At 38.9% G+C, this 15,237-nt stretch overlaps 1 protein-coding gene across 3 annotated transcripts in view; it reads right to left on the bottom strand.

The window, feature by feature from the left end:
• Positions 1-15,237, bottom strand: part of IGF1R (insulin like growth factor 1 receptor) — a 195,383-nt gene that overhangs the window by 161,517 nt on the left and 18,629 nt on the right. For all 3 annotated transcript variants that reach the window (XR_007507444.1, XM_049811824.1, XM_049811822.1), the window contains exon 2: positions 1,179-1,724. Coding sequence is in view for 2 of the 3 variants with exons in the window: in XM_049811824.1 (XP_049667781.1) it covers positions 1,179-1,724 (546 nt within the window). In the remaining variant the exon portion in view is untranslated. The remainder of the gene's footprint in view (positions 1-1,178; positions 1,725-15,237) is intronic.

Below are 15,237 nucleotides of genomic sequence, written 5' to 3' on the forward strand. Positions count from 1 at the left end.
TAGCAACACATGGTAAGAAAGCAATGCAGCTCGCTTCCCTCTCCTTGGACAAATCACAAAGTCTCCCAGTAACAGGCTGAGGGGTTTTCTTTTCTTTGTTTAAAAACACAACTTTATTTCCTGAAAGTATTGATAAAAGCACAGGCCTACAAATGCCTTTTCTCAGAGATATTTTTGGCACGTGTTGACTGAAATTGCCCTACAAGGTACTTTAATTCCAGTTCTAATTGAACACGAGGGCTTAACAAACAACTGATGAGCCACTTTAGAACAAACAGCATCCCCAAATGAAGGTAATCTGAATATAGCCATGTTCCTGTTTTCTCTCACACTGTGGTGTTTTCTATCATTATAGCAGCTTTGGTCAAGACTGCAAGTGGAATTTAGGAACTGTTCCTCCCAGTGACGACTGCTTGTAATTAAGCCCTACTGATACTGCAGGGCTCAGCTTTCGTAAAGTTACAGGATGAACTCGAAAAACCTGCCATGTAATCATGTTATTTGAGTAAACTATGTATTTGTTTACTCTATTTTTAAAAAGTGAGAAGAGATCAGGTTTTGCTTTTGCTAATACTTGCTATCAGAAACACATAAACCCCATCATGACAGGTAAGAACAAAACAGGCAAGGATAATTTCACCAAGAGTCAACGTATCCATTGACTCTTTGACACTACAGACTGTACTGTAAAAGCTGATTTCAGTAAAAAAGTTCTTATGTACAGAATTTACCATTACAGGAATTTCTAAACAAAGTCAGTCAAGTTAACTTCAGCATGGCAATGACTGGCACACATGTAACATCACTTCAGCAAGGAGAAGGAGATGGCATTCAACAGCCACCTCCTCCCAAAGTCCTCAACGGAGGTAAAACTGTTTCCAGCTTTCCTATAATGGCTTTAGTTCTACACTTGCATCTTTTCCATGGAGAAGTAACCCAGAAAGTTTGTGGGGTTTTGTTTTGATTTTGTTGGTTGTTTTGGTTTTTTAAATCAACTGAGATGATTCTTTACTGGCTGGGGAGGAATCCATTTGTGTAGTAACTGGACAACTCGTTATGTGGACTACACGCAAATAGAATAAAAGTTTAAGTTGCTAAAGAGCTTAAAATAAAACCACAAAATTAAACCTATACTTCAGAAAGAGGTAACAAAACCACACTATCTACTCAAATCTTACTTTTCTGGCAGTGGTTGGTGGTCCAGCAGCGGTAGTTGTACTCATTGTTAATAGATGTCTTCTCACACAATGGCTTCTCTTCCATTGTTCCTGGACACAAGTCCCCACATTCCTTTGGAGGTTTATTCCCAACGATGTAGTTATTGGACACTGCATCTAGGATGAGAGACCAGTCCACTGTGGAGAGGTAACACAGGTCAGAGTTCTTCTCAATCCGTATGGCCCCGCGGGTTATGTTCCTCAAGTTGTGAAGCCCAATCTCTTTAAGATTTGTCATTTCAAATATAACCAAGGCATAGTTGTAGAAGAGGTTCCTCCCACGAATGACTGTGAGGTTGGGGAAAAGATCACTGAGGCTTTCCAAGCCTGCCACACGGAACAGCAGCAGATAGTCAGTTATGACAGTGAGCTTTGGGAAGCGGAAGTTGCGGTAATCCTCTGCTTTAGAGATGAGCAGAATTTGAAGGAAACCCTCAATTACCGTACAGTTCTCCAGGCGTTTCAGCTCATGGATATCATTGCGAATGTCAACATTTGGCCCACAAACTGAAAATGTAAAAGGAGAAAAGAAAGTTAGTAAATAAGGCATTTTTAAGCCTTTTGAAATTGGAATGCAAGTAGGATATTCTAATCGCCATAAAATTTTTAGCTCCTTAATTAGGTTGCAATGTTAAAATAGGAAATGAGTACTCGATTTACACATACACTGAATATTCATCTCATTTAACCTATGACTATAAACACTACCAGGACCAGCACAGAGATGCAAGCTATCTATATTCTGCAACAGACAGAGAAATGTTGTTTTATTATTGCTGTTGAAAAGAGCTGCATTAGACTGAGGAACATAAAGATAAAGCAAATGCATTTGCACGCTCTGTTTCCAATTACATCATGGCATGTGTGACCAAACCAGGGGTTCAGCCACATGACTTCAAACAAGTTTGGTAATATAGAAAGTGATCCACTGGTCATTATGCTACTAATTTACCCCCACCCCCTTAAGATACATGCACATAAAGGGCAACCCTTTCCAGAAAATTACAACTTATTTCTCAAATTACTCTTTCTTCCCAGGATCACAAGCTAAACTAGCCCTAATTCTTGAATGCTAGTCTTGCAACAGATCAGCAACAACACGAAATCCATGGGAAGCTGGTCAGCACTTCCTCCACTGTGACTGGGAAGAAAAGAAAAGTGCTTGGACTTGTAGCTAGTGCACTGAATTCCTGCTTGCATGTTCCACTGAACCGAGTTTCACTAATTTTTGGCACAAAGATATAAAAAAATTAGAGGTCTGAGAAACACAGGATAAATTTATTTATAAGAACAAACAGCATTACAGTGAGGAATTTCCCTTGAAAACAGCAGACTGAACTCAATGCACTCTCAAGAAAACAATGACCAAAAGGATTATTCCCTAATAATCTATATATTAGGTCTTTCCATATTAGACATGTATCACAATAAAAATTTTAAAGGGGCTGGAAGTGTACTAATAGTGTAATAATTAGACACATGAGATGCACTTTGATGTAAAACAAAGAACTAGGGAGCATAGAGAGCTGTTGTTCTTGGAAACCCTCAGAGCTGGTCTTCTGTGGAAAACGTGGAAAAAGGATTCCCCAGAATAGATAATAAGTTGCTTGTAAGCAAACAAAGTAAAATGCCAATTTATTTAAACAACCTAAAACTTAAATAAATCCCAAGCAATTCAATTTTGTGGAAAGGTTCTCTTTTTATGCATGCTAGGCTTAATTATTTTAACACCACCTTTTCCTCAGACACAGAAAAAGTCTAAACAAACACTGCAGCCAAAAAACTTAAATTCTAACCCAGACAAATTGCCCTTAGATTCAGAAATTGTGCTGATAATATAAGGCAGTCCTTCCATTCCACAACACTTATCTAAGGCTAATAACTTAAGCTAACAAAGGATCCAGAACATGAGCACACTAAAACCACAGCAACTCTAATATCTGACAAGGACTTAAAGACTTCTAAGTCTTTAAAAGACTACAAAACTTTCTTGTTAGAGGGACAACATAGAAAAACAGGGTGAGATCTTTGTTAAGAAACAGATGTTTTCTACACAAACTATTACCTAATCTTCCTTCTGTAAAAATCCAAGCTGAAAGCAGAGGCTATTAAAATGTGACTTACTGCACTAGAAGCAGCTATGTGCAAGAAAGTTCATTCCCTAAACCTTTAAAAAAAAACCCAAAACTAATAAACACCAAACCTGATGTACCAACAGTAACACTTGGCCATCATGACCACTGAGACAGCAAATCCCCATTTTAGTATATACTGACTACAGAACAATTGCATACTACTGCCTGGAATACGTGTCAAGGCTTTATCTTCAGGAAAACATTAAAGGTGGTGAATGGGTAGGCACTACCCAGATTTAGAAGCCAGATGGGAGAGGGGGAATGTTAAAGAACTCCAAGACAGTAGATCCGATAAGAGATGTTCTGGTCATGTGCAGCAGAACTGTGGGCTTGTCTCCTGAATCTGTAGGAAAGACAACCTCAACCCAGATTAAATTCCTTTAATAAACTGGTACCCACATCTTGCTTTCAACTTCTGAATTTTTTTCTAAAGCAACCATCCCTCCACCCACCCCCAAGGGACAGTGCCCTCTGGCCAAAGCACAGCCTGACAGTAACACGAGTATATTTACATTTTAACATTGGGCTTCTCATTTTTAAAAAACGCAATTAGAACACACAATGTTTTTCCAATTAAACTATTTTGTTTTCTGTCCCTACCTGCTGGCAGGACAAGGTGAACAATATGGTTCCTGTTATGGCAAAGCAAAAGTAGCAAAATTTATTTTACTGACATAAAATTTTAGAAAGCCTAACTGCTCCAAGCCCTTTATTTTGTTAAAGAAATAAAATTTGCACTTGCGCTGACATTTTGTAGGCAAGGTTCCAGAGTGATGGGTTTAAAAACAGCTGAGTTACAATACCCTAAAGAACAATTTGTGAGAGAAATGGCAGCAACCATCAACTAAAGCATTATATATCTGCTCATGCATCTATTCTGAGGCTGGGCTTTAAAAGTCATATTGCTTTTAGCTTTATGTTTGTTTCAGCTTGAAAGTTACTTAATTTTAGGTATTTAATGCTCTTATAAATCAATGAGATTTCTAGAACTTTATGGCAAAAGTATGCACTCACTTGCCTCAATTATGAAACATCATCCCCTTAATACAGAAAAGGATAAAGTCCAGTGGGCTCTAATGTTAGAAATTGATTACAGATGAGCGTGCTGTTGACATTTTTGATTTAAGAACTTATTAGTTCATCTAGTGAATTACGTTTTGCAGAACTTCATGCACATAATGAGAACTGCAGAGACCCAAACATGAAATAGGACAAGGATCTTGGTCCATATTGATATTTGGAAAAAAAAAAGTTCCAATTAAAACAGATTTTTTTTTTTTTAAAGAAATTTCATTAAAGTTCACATTGTTCACAGAAGGTAATTATACCACAATACATCATCTTTTTCTCACATTTTTCTTGCTACCCTGAAAGGGTTTATGTGAAAAATCAGAGCTCAAAGTCAACTACAATTTCCATCTGGCTGTGCTGTGTTTTCTTTGGATCTCATTTTAGAGAAAGTGTATAGGGACTTACAATATAAACTGATCTGTCAGACACAATCAAGTGCACATAAAATGCTCTTCAGAGCATTTATATTCCATTTAGCAGTTTTTTGATATTCCAGCTTATCGAGCTTTTTAAATATGACTAGTACAACTTACCTTTGTTTCATGTTCAATTCAAAACTGGAAATTAACTACTATGTATTTATTTTGCTCACCAACGCAAAATAAAAATGCAACATCTGTTTATTACCCTGCCCCAGTAGTTTTGGGTAGATTATAAACACCCAGGATAATTACCAATAGGCAGATTCATGCTGTTTTCATTCAGCTGCTTACAGATTTCCAAGCCTTTCCTTAAACAGCCTATCATTTCTCAGACTTATTCTAAACTAAGCACCTAATTCTGAATGAGAAGTTAGTTCTTTAAAGAAATACATATTTCTTTGTTTAAAAACTAACTCCCTAATACAGTAAAATACCACAGAGAAGCAATGCATTCTTTACCTAGGCAAACACAAATGCCTCCCTGGAAGCAGCACTTTAGTCCAAAATTACTGAGCTTCACCTACTATCCAACAAGAAACCCATTTGTGCTCTTTTTTTTCTGGAAGCATCCCAGGGCAAGCTGCAGGGCATGTGAATTTCCAGAGATAACAGAAAAACCCACTCCACACTACCTTCCTTCTGAGGACCTGCAGACCACTCCTAGTCAGAGGACAGATCCAAGCTGATCATGTAACCGAGATGGGGTCAATGAACTACCAGGAAAAATGATTGCACATAACAGGTTCATACGATTAGAGTAATTAACGTGACCTGCAGTCTATTCCTTGATCTGGCAGAATCTCCTGGCAAGTCTCCTTTCTAACTGCTTGCTCCAGGCTGGGGCACCAAGGAGCTGAACAGAGGCTGTGAGCAAACATTGCACAGCACATGGGTAGTGAGTTGACTCTACTGAGTACACACAGATTGGGCAGACTAAAGCAAAGCTGTGTGTGACAGAAAGAGCTCAGACTACAGTGATCCAGTAATTTCTTCTCGACCTTAACTGTGATTTGCTAATGCTCATTTTAATCATAAAAAAAAAACCAACATTCTGACATGGAGAAGAACCTTGCCACCTTGAGAAACACCTGCTATTTAATCATCGTCTACCATCAAATAATAGTTTACTCCACGCAGCAGGTCTTTATTCTTTTTATAGATCCACTAGTTATTTCAGGTCACTAGCTACTCCTAAAAGGACTTGCCTGTTGCCCTTCAGTGTTTTGAAGGAAACCTTCTTTTTGCAAAATGGCGTGCTATGAAAGACAAATCAGCAGAAAGCCTGCTGTTCAACATTCGGCCTATAATATAACTTCTGCTTGCTACAGCATGTCACAGCTGTACATATATTCATAGCAGTTAATTCATTATCAATACTAAGGTATTAGAGGGCAGGATTGACAGTTCACACATTCACTGTTTTTAATAAGAGAAGAATTCATTTCCTGCAAGAAAACATTTCATCATGGTATAGTTCTTGCTTCCACATTTTGTATTACTCCCAGTTACTCCACTTAGAAGTTCTAAAGAAACACAACTGTTTAGGTTTTTCTTGAATAAAATACACACCTTCACATTTCAAGCCTTGTCTTTGACCCTTTACTTTTTTAGGTAATGTTAAAAGGTTGTACTACACTGAATGGTCTCAGTATCCTCTCAGCTAGCCAGAAGTTAAAGATGGAGCAACCATCACCATCTGGCACTGTCAACGCCAGAAAGTATTATACAAAGCAGCACCAAGGCAGCTCTCAGTCATCGAGTCAATCCAGCACAACCCTTTCACAAGTCTAAGGCCTTTTCAATCTAAGTCTGTCCCAGCTGGGTCAAGCTTGCCCTAGCAACAGAGACTTGTTCAGCCTGTGCAGTCATTTACCCCTCTCTGAAATGAGCATCAGGATCCTGCTTGACATTAACATCTAACTAGCAATCTTGAAATGAACCCATGCCCCTTCCTCCTGTTTTGTGTATTCATAGTGTGCTACCAAAACAAGTTATGATCTCCCTTTGTTTCCCCTCTTCTGACTTCCCTTCTGTGAAAATTGTTTCCTTTAACTTCAGAGTAGAGATGCAAAGCTTTATTTTAAATGAGGAGCCTGGATACCTTCACCTTTTCCATTTGAAAAAAAAAAAAAAGTATCCCCTTGTTGCTGAAAGAAAGCGCTGAAGGTACAGAAGTTCATCTAATTCCATATCGTCTTCCTGCTCAGGGGTTAAAACACCCATCCTGAGGACAAATTCTGTGATCCACAAGGATCAAGAGGGTTCTTTTAAGGGAGGGCATGAGATTGCTCAACTTCTCATCTACTCTGAAATTTTGTACAGTGGTAACAAATACAGTATGTTACCATCAGCACTGGAAGATTTTCTATACAAAGAAGGAACTACAAGGCTTAATACAAAAAAACGATTGTGGCTAGTTCTACTTTTAGAGAGTAGCTTGCTCACACCACCACAAGAAAAATCTCACTTTGCCAATAACGGCTTTTTTTGAGTACACTCCACTTCAATGACAGGTCTGCTTTCCCAAACAGCTACTACTACTATCTGGTCAGCTAAGGGCTGATGTTACTGAATACAGTAACATTGCTCTCTCCCAAACTCCCCTAATGAAAGAGGCTTGACCACATCATCCTTCAGTAATGTCAGCTCAGGGCTGTGGGTCTTTCTGGGAGATCAGCACACTTTCTGAACAGTGTTGTTATTTATTCCCAACAGAGTCACTTCCTTTTCATCATGTGTTTTTTAGTTTTAATCTATGGCAAGTCCTTATTAAAAAAAAAAGGTCCACAGCAACTACTGAATATGGCTGCAGTCCAGCAGCCCTCATCCCAGATCTACAGCATGCAGCACCCTTTTTAAGGCAAGCATCTCCCGTGTTACCATCCCTCTCTCATAACAACAAAGAACACGTTTATTGCATTGGGTGGATTTAGATCTGCATAACATATGATGGTCTGCATATTGAGATGTTTACTATATACTGGATCAACTCAATAGAGGTATTGTCTGGCACATCGGAAAAAACCCCATGGCTCAAAAAAATTCCTTGCAGATACTTGAAGGTTAAAGAACAACTTTGGCTGATGACAGCATCCTAATCTCCATGTTATCTGAAAAATTGGTTTGAATCAGGTTAGGAAGAAGGAACTAAACATACAATAAAGCCCATCAGCAGATTTAAAAGGAGCTTCTTTTCTACACAACTGCAATTGCTCAGAAGAGAAGCAGAAGGACGCATCAGTGGAAACAGAGAGGGAATACTCTGAAAATGTTACGCCCATACAGATTATAAACAGGGAAAAGTAAAGCTTGACCTTAACCTCTCTCTTCATTCTTACTACCAAGTATTCTGCTTAAGAAAACTATCAGGACTGTTACAGCCCTGAAGAAAAAAATCTTTAAGTGTTCTTATTCGGTCATCGCTGAACAGAGAGGTACTACAGTCCATGGCTTGGTCTTAAGCCTAGTTTGTTCCTGTAGTTTCACTCCAAGACTTAGAAGGCAAAGGTAGAAAGACTGAGAAGGAACTGATTAGCAACCACGATTTCCCTTCAAGCCCATGAAAAGTTTCAGCATAGTTGCACTATCTGCAGATGCAGGGAGAAATAATTACTACAGAAGTCTAAGGACTCTTTAATTGCATACTATGCGAAGAAGAAATTAAATGTGGAGTTCACAGAAATCAGTGGTTGGAGAGACTGCTTATGACACTTTACATTAACACAGGATTCCACCACCCACTGAGCTCTTGGGTTTGCCTTCATAGTGACACTATGAATGAAATGTATATTTTAGTGTCTTTAATGTACTTACACAACCTCCCACTAAATTTCTGTACTCTCTAAGCTCACCTATACTGCATGTGTCACATCAATCACTAGATCTCTTCCCAAGGAAGCCAGCTTCTGTACTACCTCTTGGGAAGTCAGAACTGGTAACAAGGAGGGAACTAAATCTACACCACATGATTCATGCTGCCTCCCTAACCACTGAACTATTCCTCTTCATCAAATATGCTACATAAATTGCTTTACATTTACCAAGATTTTATGCAGTTACGTCTCTCGGGGGGGAATAGATAAAAGGCACACCACACCCCAGAAAACATCAACCATTTTAGCTTTTGCTAAGCAAGTCCATTATCAAATTTCAACAACTATATTTCTAGCACTAGTACAACGCTGCCATCTTTGGCTTGCAAAACATGAAACAGAATACTCAAACCCAAACAAAAACCAACTGTTTCCATTTGAATATGTCTTGAGAACATTCTTGTTTACACATCTAAGGCCCAGGAAGAGGGCTTGGGGGTTTTCTTCATTTAATTAAAAGTTAAGCTTTTTAAAGGACAAAGCCAGACCACTGTGATCTTCTAAACACTCAAGGGACTGGAGATTATATTGCAACGTAGCTTGTAATTTCTGAGAAATATAGTCCATTATCATTAATTTACTTTGTGTCACTCATCACTGCTAACAACCTTTTACAGAATTCTTCTCTCCCAGATTTGGAAGGAAAGTGGTGTCACAAGAGGCCAATCAAATTTGGCGCAAATACCTTAAAAAGTAACTGGATTCCCCTTCTCCACACATGTTCTTGTTGTCTTCCAAAGCCCTTAGAAAAAATACACACATCCTACTTCAATTTTCTCTTTTACCACTCTACTAACTATATATTTCAAATCCAAGAGCCACTGTGTTACCAAGCTGACCAGAACAAAACATTCACAAAAATAACACACAGAAGGACTACAACCCACATCACAAACTCAAACTAGCTCTGCCTTTTTGCTCTTGCAATTTCAGCTGTCATTGGCTAAAGATATCTCTGGCATTGCTGCTTTCCATGAACTTCCTCCAACTTCCCCATAAGTTTACATGAAAAAAATTTCAGGATAAATCACATCTCTGTCCCTCACCTCACTTGCTTTCTCTCTGTCAACATTTTACTTTGAATGTTAACAGGAACAGCAGCTTAGCAAAAATGGAGCCAACAAAATGAACTGAATCCCTTTAATAATATTGATTGATGCCTTCTCTACACAGTTCACCAGAGCAAGTGGGTCGACATTTAGCCTAGCTCACGTGAAAGCATCCTCATAACAAAGTCATCCCAAAATTAATCCTCTCTCACCAAGACTGCACTGACCCAGCACATCCCTCAGGGGTTCCTCTGAAGACACATTTGTTACCACCTACTACTGAAATAGCAAAACATGAGTGAGTGGCTCAGTTGGCATGGATTTCTCATTGTCCTCATGGGTACATAGGGCAAAAATGGAGGAAGACACTGTGGAGCTAACAACATTGAAGTGGCTGAGCCCCAGAATCCCTGGCTATCAAAGCAAGTAAAAGTAGCACCAAACTTTTAACACCGATCTGTATTGCCCAGGTTATGGACAATGACTGCAAGATTCTCTGCCACTCAACCAGAGAAGAAGAAAGATAAAAAGCTAACAGAAAGATCAAACCTACAGTAAATTTCTCACCCGTTAATGCCCAGTATATGTCAAACATTGAAAGTCATTGGTTGAGCGTTATAGTTGGAGCTGAACACTCAAACCTCTGGCGGGATGCTTCTGTGTATTTACAAGGAAGGGAAAGCTGTTTGAAGCACCAGCTGCATGCAACTCCAGAATAATTCTATGAATTACACTGCAACACTTCAGAGTTACAGTATGGCTAAGTTTGCCAGCTTGTGAGAAAACTGACAAAGTCAAACAAAAAAAAACCCTGCAGAAGAAAGCAGGTAATGCCTAAATCTCTAAAGATGAGCTCCATCCTCACAGGAAGAAAGACAGACTTCAAACCTTTGCACTCTTTCTTACCCTGCATTATCACTTTTCTAACACCACCACAAAATGAGAGCATGCCATTCTACACAAAATACGCAACACAGAAGTGAGTAGATGGTGTGTTATGATCAATAACTATGAGAGTAAAATATTTTTTTTAACTGTGATAATAATGTTTAAACCCTATCCCAGTAGCTTCAGTCTAATGCCCACTAAAGCAAAAATGGAAGACTGAAATTACAAGCTGTTTATAACACTGCATTTATGTTTCAAAATCTGTGATGACAATAGAGCTTAACAGAAATTGTGTCTCCTGGGGACTGTTCTTCACCGCCTTTAAAAAAAGTGTGCATTATTTTATTTATTTATTTTTAAAACAATTGTCTACACATCCCAGTGACTCAGCAACTGGCTGACAGAAACCTATGGGATATACACTTAGGTAGCCGGGATAGCCAGCCAATTCTTCCAGAATGAAAATTCATCATGTGGCTGGGCTTAGCAACTCACATTTAGGGAGACTTCGCTATGCTTTTAGCTGCCTGCTGAGCTGCCATCCTGCAGTAGTCTAGGAAACCTGCCACTCTTTAAAGTTGGGGGGGGGGGGGGAATTTTTTTATTTATTTATTTATTTTTTTTAAACAAATGACTGGCCAGCCAGGCCAGATCATTTAGGCTTCATTAGAAGCAAATTGACAAAACAGTATCATAACATATAATTGCATCCATAATGCTCAGCAAAAGGATTTAATAGAGAATTATCAGGAAGTTATACTTAGATCCACAGAAAAATTAGAAGTCTGATGCAATAATCAATAAGCAAAACATGGCCCTACTACCCTGTGCTAACCATCTCTTCTATGATGAAACACAGAAATACTACATTCTCTGGCCTTCCATATTAATGCTTCTGTTTTAACAAACTGAACTAAGACTTCCATTAATTCCATATTTCCACCTGAAGAGAGATTTAAGATTGTGTAAAAAAAAAGAAAAAAGATCTAATTGCACAGAAGAAAAAAAATAGTGCAATCAAACTTTATTTAACAGAATGGGGAGCCCTCCCAGCCCTCCCTTCACATGGCAGCTACGCAGCTTAAAATCACATAGGTCATGCCATAACCTGCTTTCTCAAGACTGTTAAAATATGATCAACTTGCAATCCCCAAAAAGGGCTTTAAAGGTGTTCAATTACATATACGCAGGTGCTGTGGGGCTTTCCAGTCATGAGCTAACCAGATGGAAAAAAGAACCTTCCTCTCCAAATACAAGGTAAAACATGTGGGTTGGCACCAGGGACAAGGTGACTAGTAGTTCAGGTCTTATCAATCAAAAAACAGTTGCACCAGAACACAATTTAAGGCAAATATAAACTGAAGTAGCTATACCAGTAAGAGTTCTTATGTGAACTCGCTTTTCTGGCCAACTGGATGTGCTTTTGACTCACTTTTAAAATCACAAACACAGCCCAAACAAGGAAAGTGCCCTCTATACTAGATACTAGAACAGCAGCATTCACACACAGTATTTATTGTCTCAGAGGCATCACAGCACAATAACTGGGGTGAGGGGGAACAACCACAACCTCTGTGATACCAGTCAAGGTGAGTCTCACCACAAACAAAGCACACTTAATGCACACAGGTGAGAAGCAACCAGATAAACAGGGTTAAGCATGGAAAACTAGGCACAGTCAAATACCAGAACTCCAAGGTTTTAATTTCTCTGAGGATAAAGAAAAGCTTCCAATCATAAGTATAGGACTTTCAACTTATCTATGCAGATGATCTGTTCAGTAATTAATTGACATTCACTGTAAAATAGTGAAAATAAAAATAAATAAAAAGAATATGAAAACTAAATATACAGCCTGTCAAAAAAAAGTGCCAACAGTGGTTTATTCCCAGTTGCTTGTCCACACTTGGCTTTTAAGTTCAGGGTGACATTTCAGCCCATACTCTCCATCTTACATTTATATACTGCCCAAGACATTGGATTTTCAACCATACATACAGTTTTTAGACACTGCCTATAAGCACTGTGGGTGATGCACAATGTTATAATTCTGGTTAACAATATGGTTTAGGTATTTAATCAGCCTAGCTGTACTGAGTTCTATTGCTTGGCAACTGCAATTAATTGTCACAATACCCACTTTTATTAGAAGAGGATTGGAATGGCAGAGCAAGCAGGAGAATTACTTTTCATCCTCTGGCAGGTAATTCTGGGAGAGCCTGGGATGCAAAAGGTTGCCCTAATACATTTCTAACAAAACCACCCATGATAAAGCAGTGGGTTCAACTGGGTGAGAGAAATACAGGCAACAGCACACTTCATTTAGCAACTCATCATCAGGGATTATCTATTCTGCTCCCTTCTGAGCCAAAACTTCAGGGAAGAGTGTTGGAAGAAAGGTATGCAAGAAGTTACACGAGATGTGACTTAAAGGCAAACCAAAAAGCAATGTCAAATCTGAATGCTTGAGACACTGCCAACTTTAGGCCCCTCCCTTTACTGGGATCTGCAGCTGCACACACTTGTTCCAGTAGGTAAATCAAGGCAAGGCTGAGATGGAGATCTCGGTCTTCATCATTATTTTTACCCTATACCTTGCATACACAACCCACTCCTAGCTAAAGATACAGCTGGAGAACATATACTTAAGCTGAATTTTGTGAACTCCCGGGTATTATTTCACTATTTGTTCTGGTCATGAAGATGACAACAGAAGAAATTACAAGAAATTTCAGCTAGAAAGAAGAGGTGGATAACATCAAGGACAGAAAAACAACCAAGTGAAAGAACGGAACAGTGAAATAGCTCTTAACCAATGTGATTCAATCACTAAGTTTCAGTTGTCACTTGAATACATAAACATAATATTCTGACACAAAATTAAAGTTAACTATTTCATTTTGCCTTTATGTTTTGGGGGGGGGGAGGGGGGAGTTGTTTTTTTTAAGTTTATTTGGATTTAGAACTACTAAATTATGCTGATTTTTCACTAAAAATGGCTTTTCTCTTCACTTGGTACTTTTGCCTGTTGACCAAATATGTTTCTTCAGCAAAGTGCTCCGTCTTTGTTAACAAGTGTCCACTACTTAGTATTTAAATTATTATAGTAAGTACATTTATAATTAACCTATGATAAGAAATTTTTCCTTAGAGAACTTATTAAAAACTACTTTAAACAATGAACCTTATCCACTGCAACAAAAGGAGGAGCTATACAGAAAAACGGAAGAGAAACCACATGAACCCTGTAATCCACTCTTAAATATATAAACCTGAATGATATATTCTTTAGTTTCGTTGCATTCTGAAACTCCTTTATCATGAGTAACAATACAGCCACTCTGTATTGTGCAAGACAGACAAAAAATATTACATGATGTTCACTAGCTACCATGTCTCAAACAGAGGGACCACCAACAGAAATAATTCTGCACATCTCTTCACAAAACAGAAACTGTTCTATGGGCAGAATCTGCTCACAAGACTTCAGAATTAGGCTATAGGATTGCATCAAAGAAAATATTTCTCTGGATCCAGACTACTTTACATTAAACAAAGCTTTGGCAAGACCACTTCCTTTGGACAAAAGAAAGGTTTCACCAAGCTCTGAAATCCCAGACCTTATTATAGCATCCTGCTTCTCGCACCACCCCCCCACTTATGTATAGTAAAACCAGATGCCAATCCTGTAAGGTAAAGGGAGAATCTAATCTCCAGTGCAAAGGATGTGCCATCACAGCCACACCACCCCCACCACCTCCCACACACACAAAAAAAAGTTCTTCTGCCTGTAGTTATGATTTGCCTGCCCAAACAACATTAAGTCACACCACTCAAACAGCTCCTGCCAACATAAACTGCACCTATGGGGTGGATGTTCAATGGCATAACGACATGGGGTAACAGTGCCACACAGACATTTAAACACAGCTATACTGCAAAGCTTTAAACTAAGTCTGATCTGAGAAAGAAAAACATAAATTAACAGAACAGAAAAGAGCATAGGTAAAAAGGATCTGAACAGGAAGACATATTAAAAAAACCAAAAACCTCTTTTCCAGCTGCTAGCTTGAAGCCAAAAATCATCTGGAGACTACACCTGATGGACAGTCCTTGGCATTGCCTCACTTGTCTGACAGCTCTACTGGCCTCTCATTGCTGTTCTGAAAGAAAACCATGGTATTTGTGCAAGGCTAGTTGGTTGCATGTTAAGAAAACATATCTGAGCGGACTGTGCTTTACTTTACTGCATGCCAGCCAGCTTCATTCAACTTCAGATTCAGAAACCAGGACTTAGTCTCCTTATTTCCTCCACAGTTAACCAGCAATTTAGGACACTGAGAAAGTCCTGAATTCACAAACTGCCCCCAGATCTGTGAAAGGTCACACACGGTCTTTAACAGAAAATTTTCTAGTCTGCTTTGGAAAAGGCAACCACCCAAAAAAGGGAGCCCACCAGCGTCAGGAATGACTGCATTGGGTAGCACCACAGCCACAGCCATCTCTGGTGTCCTCTGTGGACAATAGAAGCAGACTTGTCCCCATCAACATTTTCCCTTCCCATGCTCAGACTGCCAGAAGAC

This window comes from Accipiter gentilis, chromosome 10 (genome assembly GCF_929443795.1).
Source record: "Accipiter gentilis chromosome 10, bAccGen1.1, whole genome shotgun sequence".
Lineage (NCBI taxonomy): Eukaryota > Metazoa > Chordata > Aves > Accipitriformes > Accipitridae > Astur > Astur gentilis.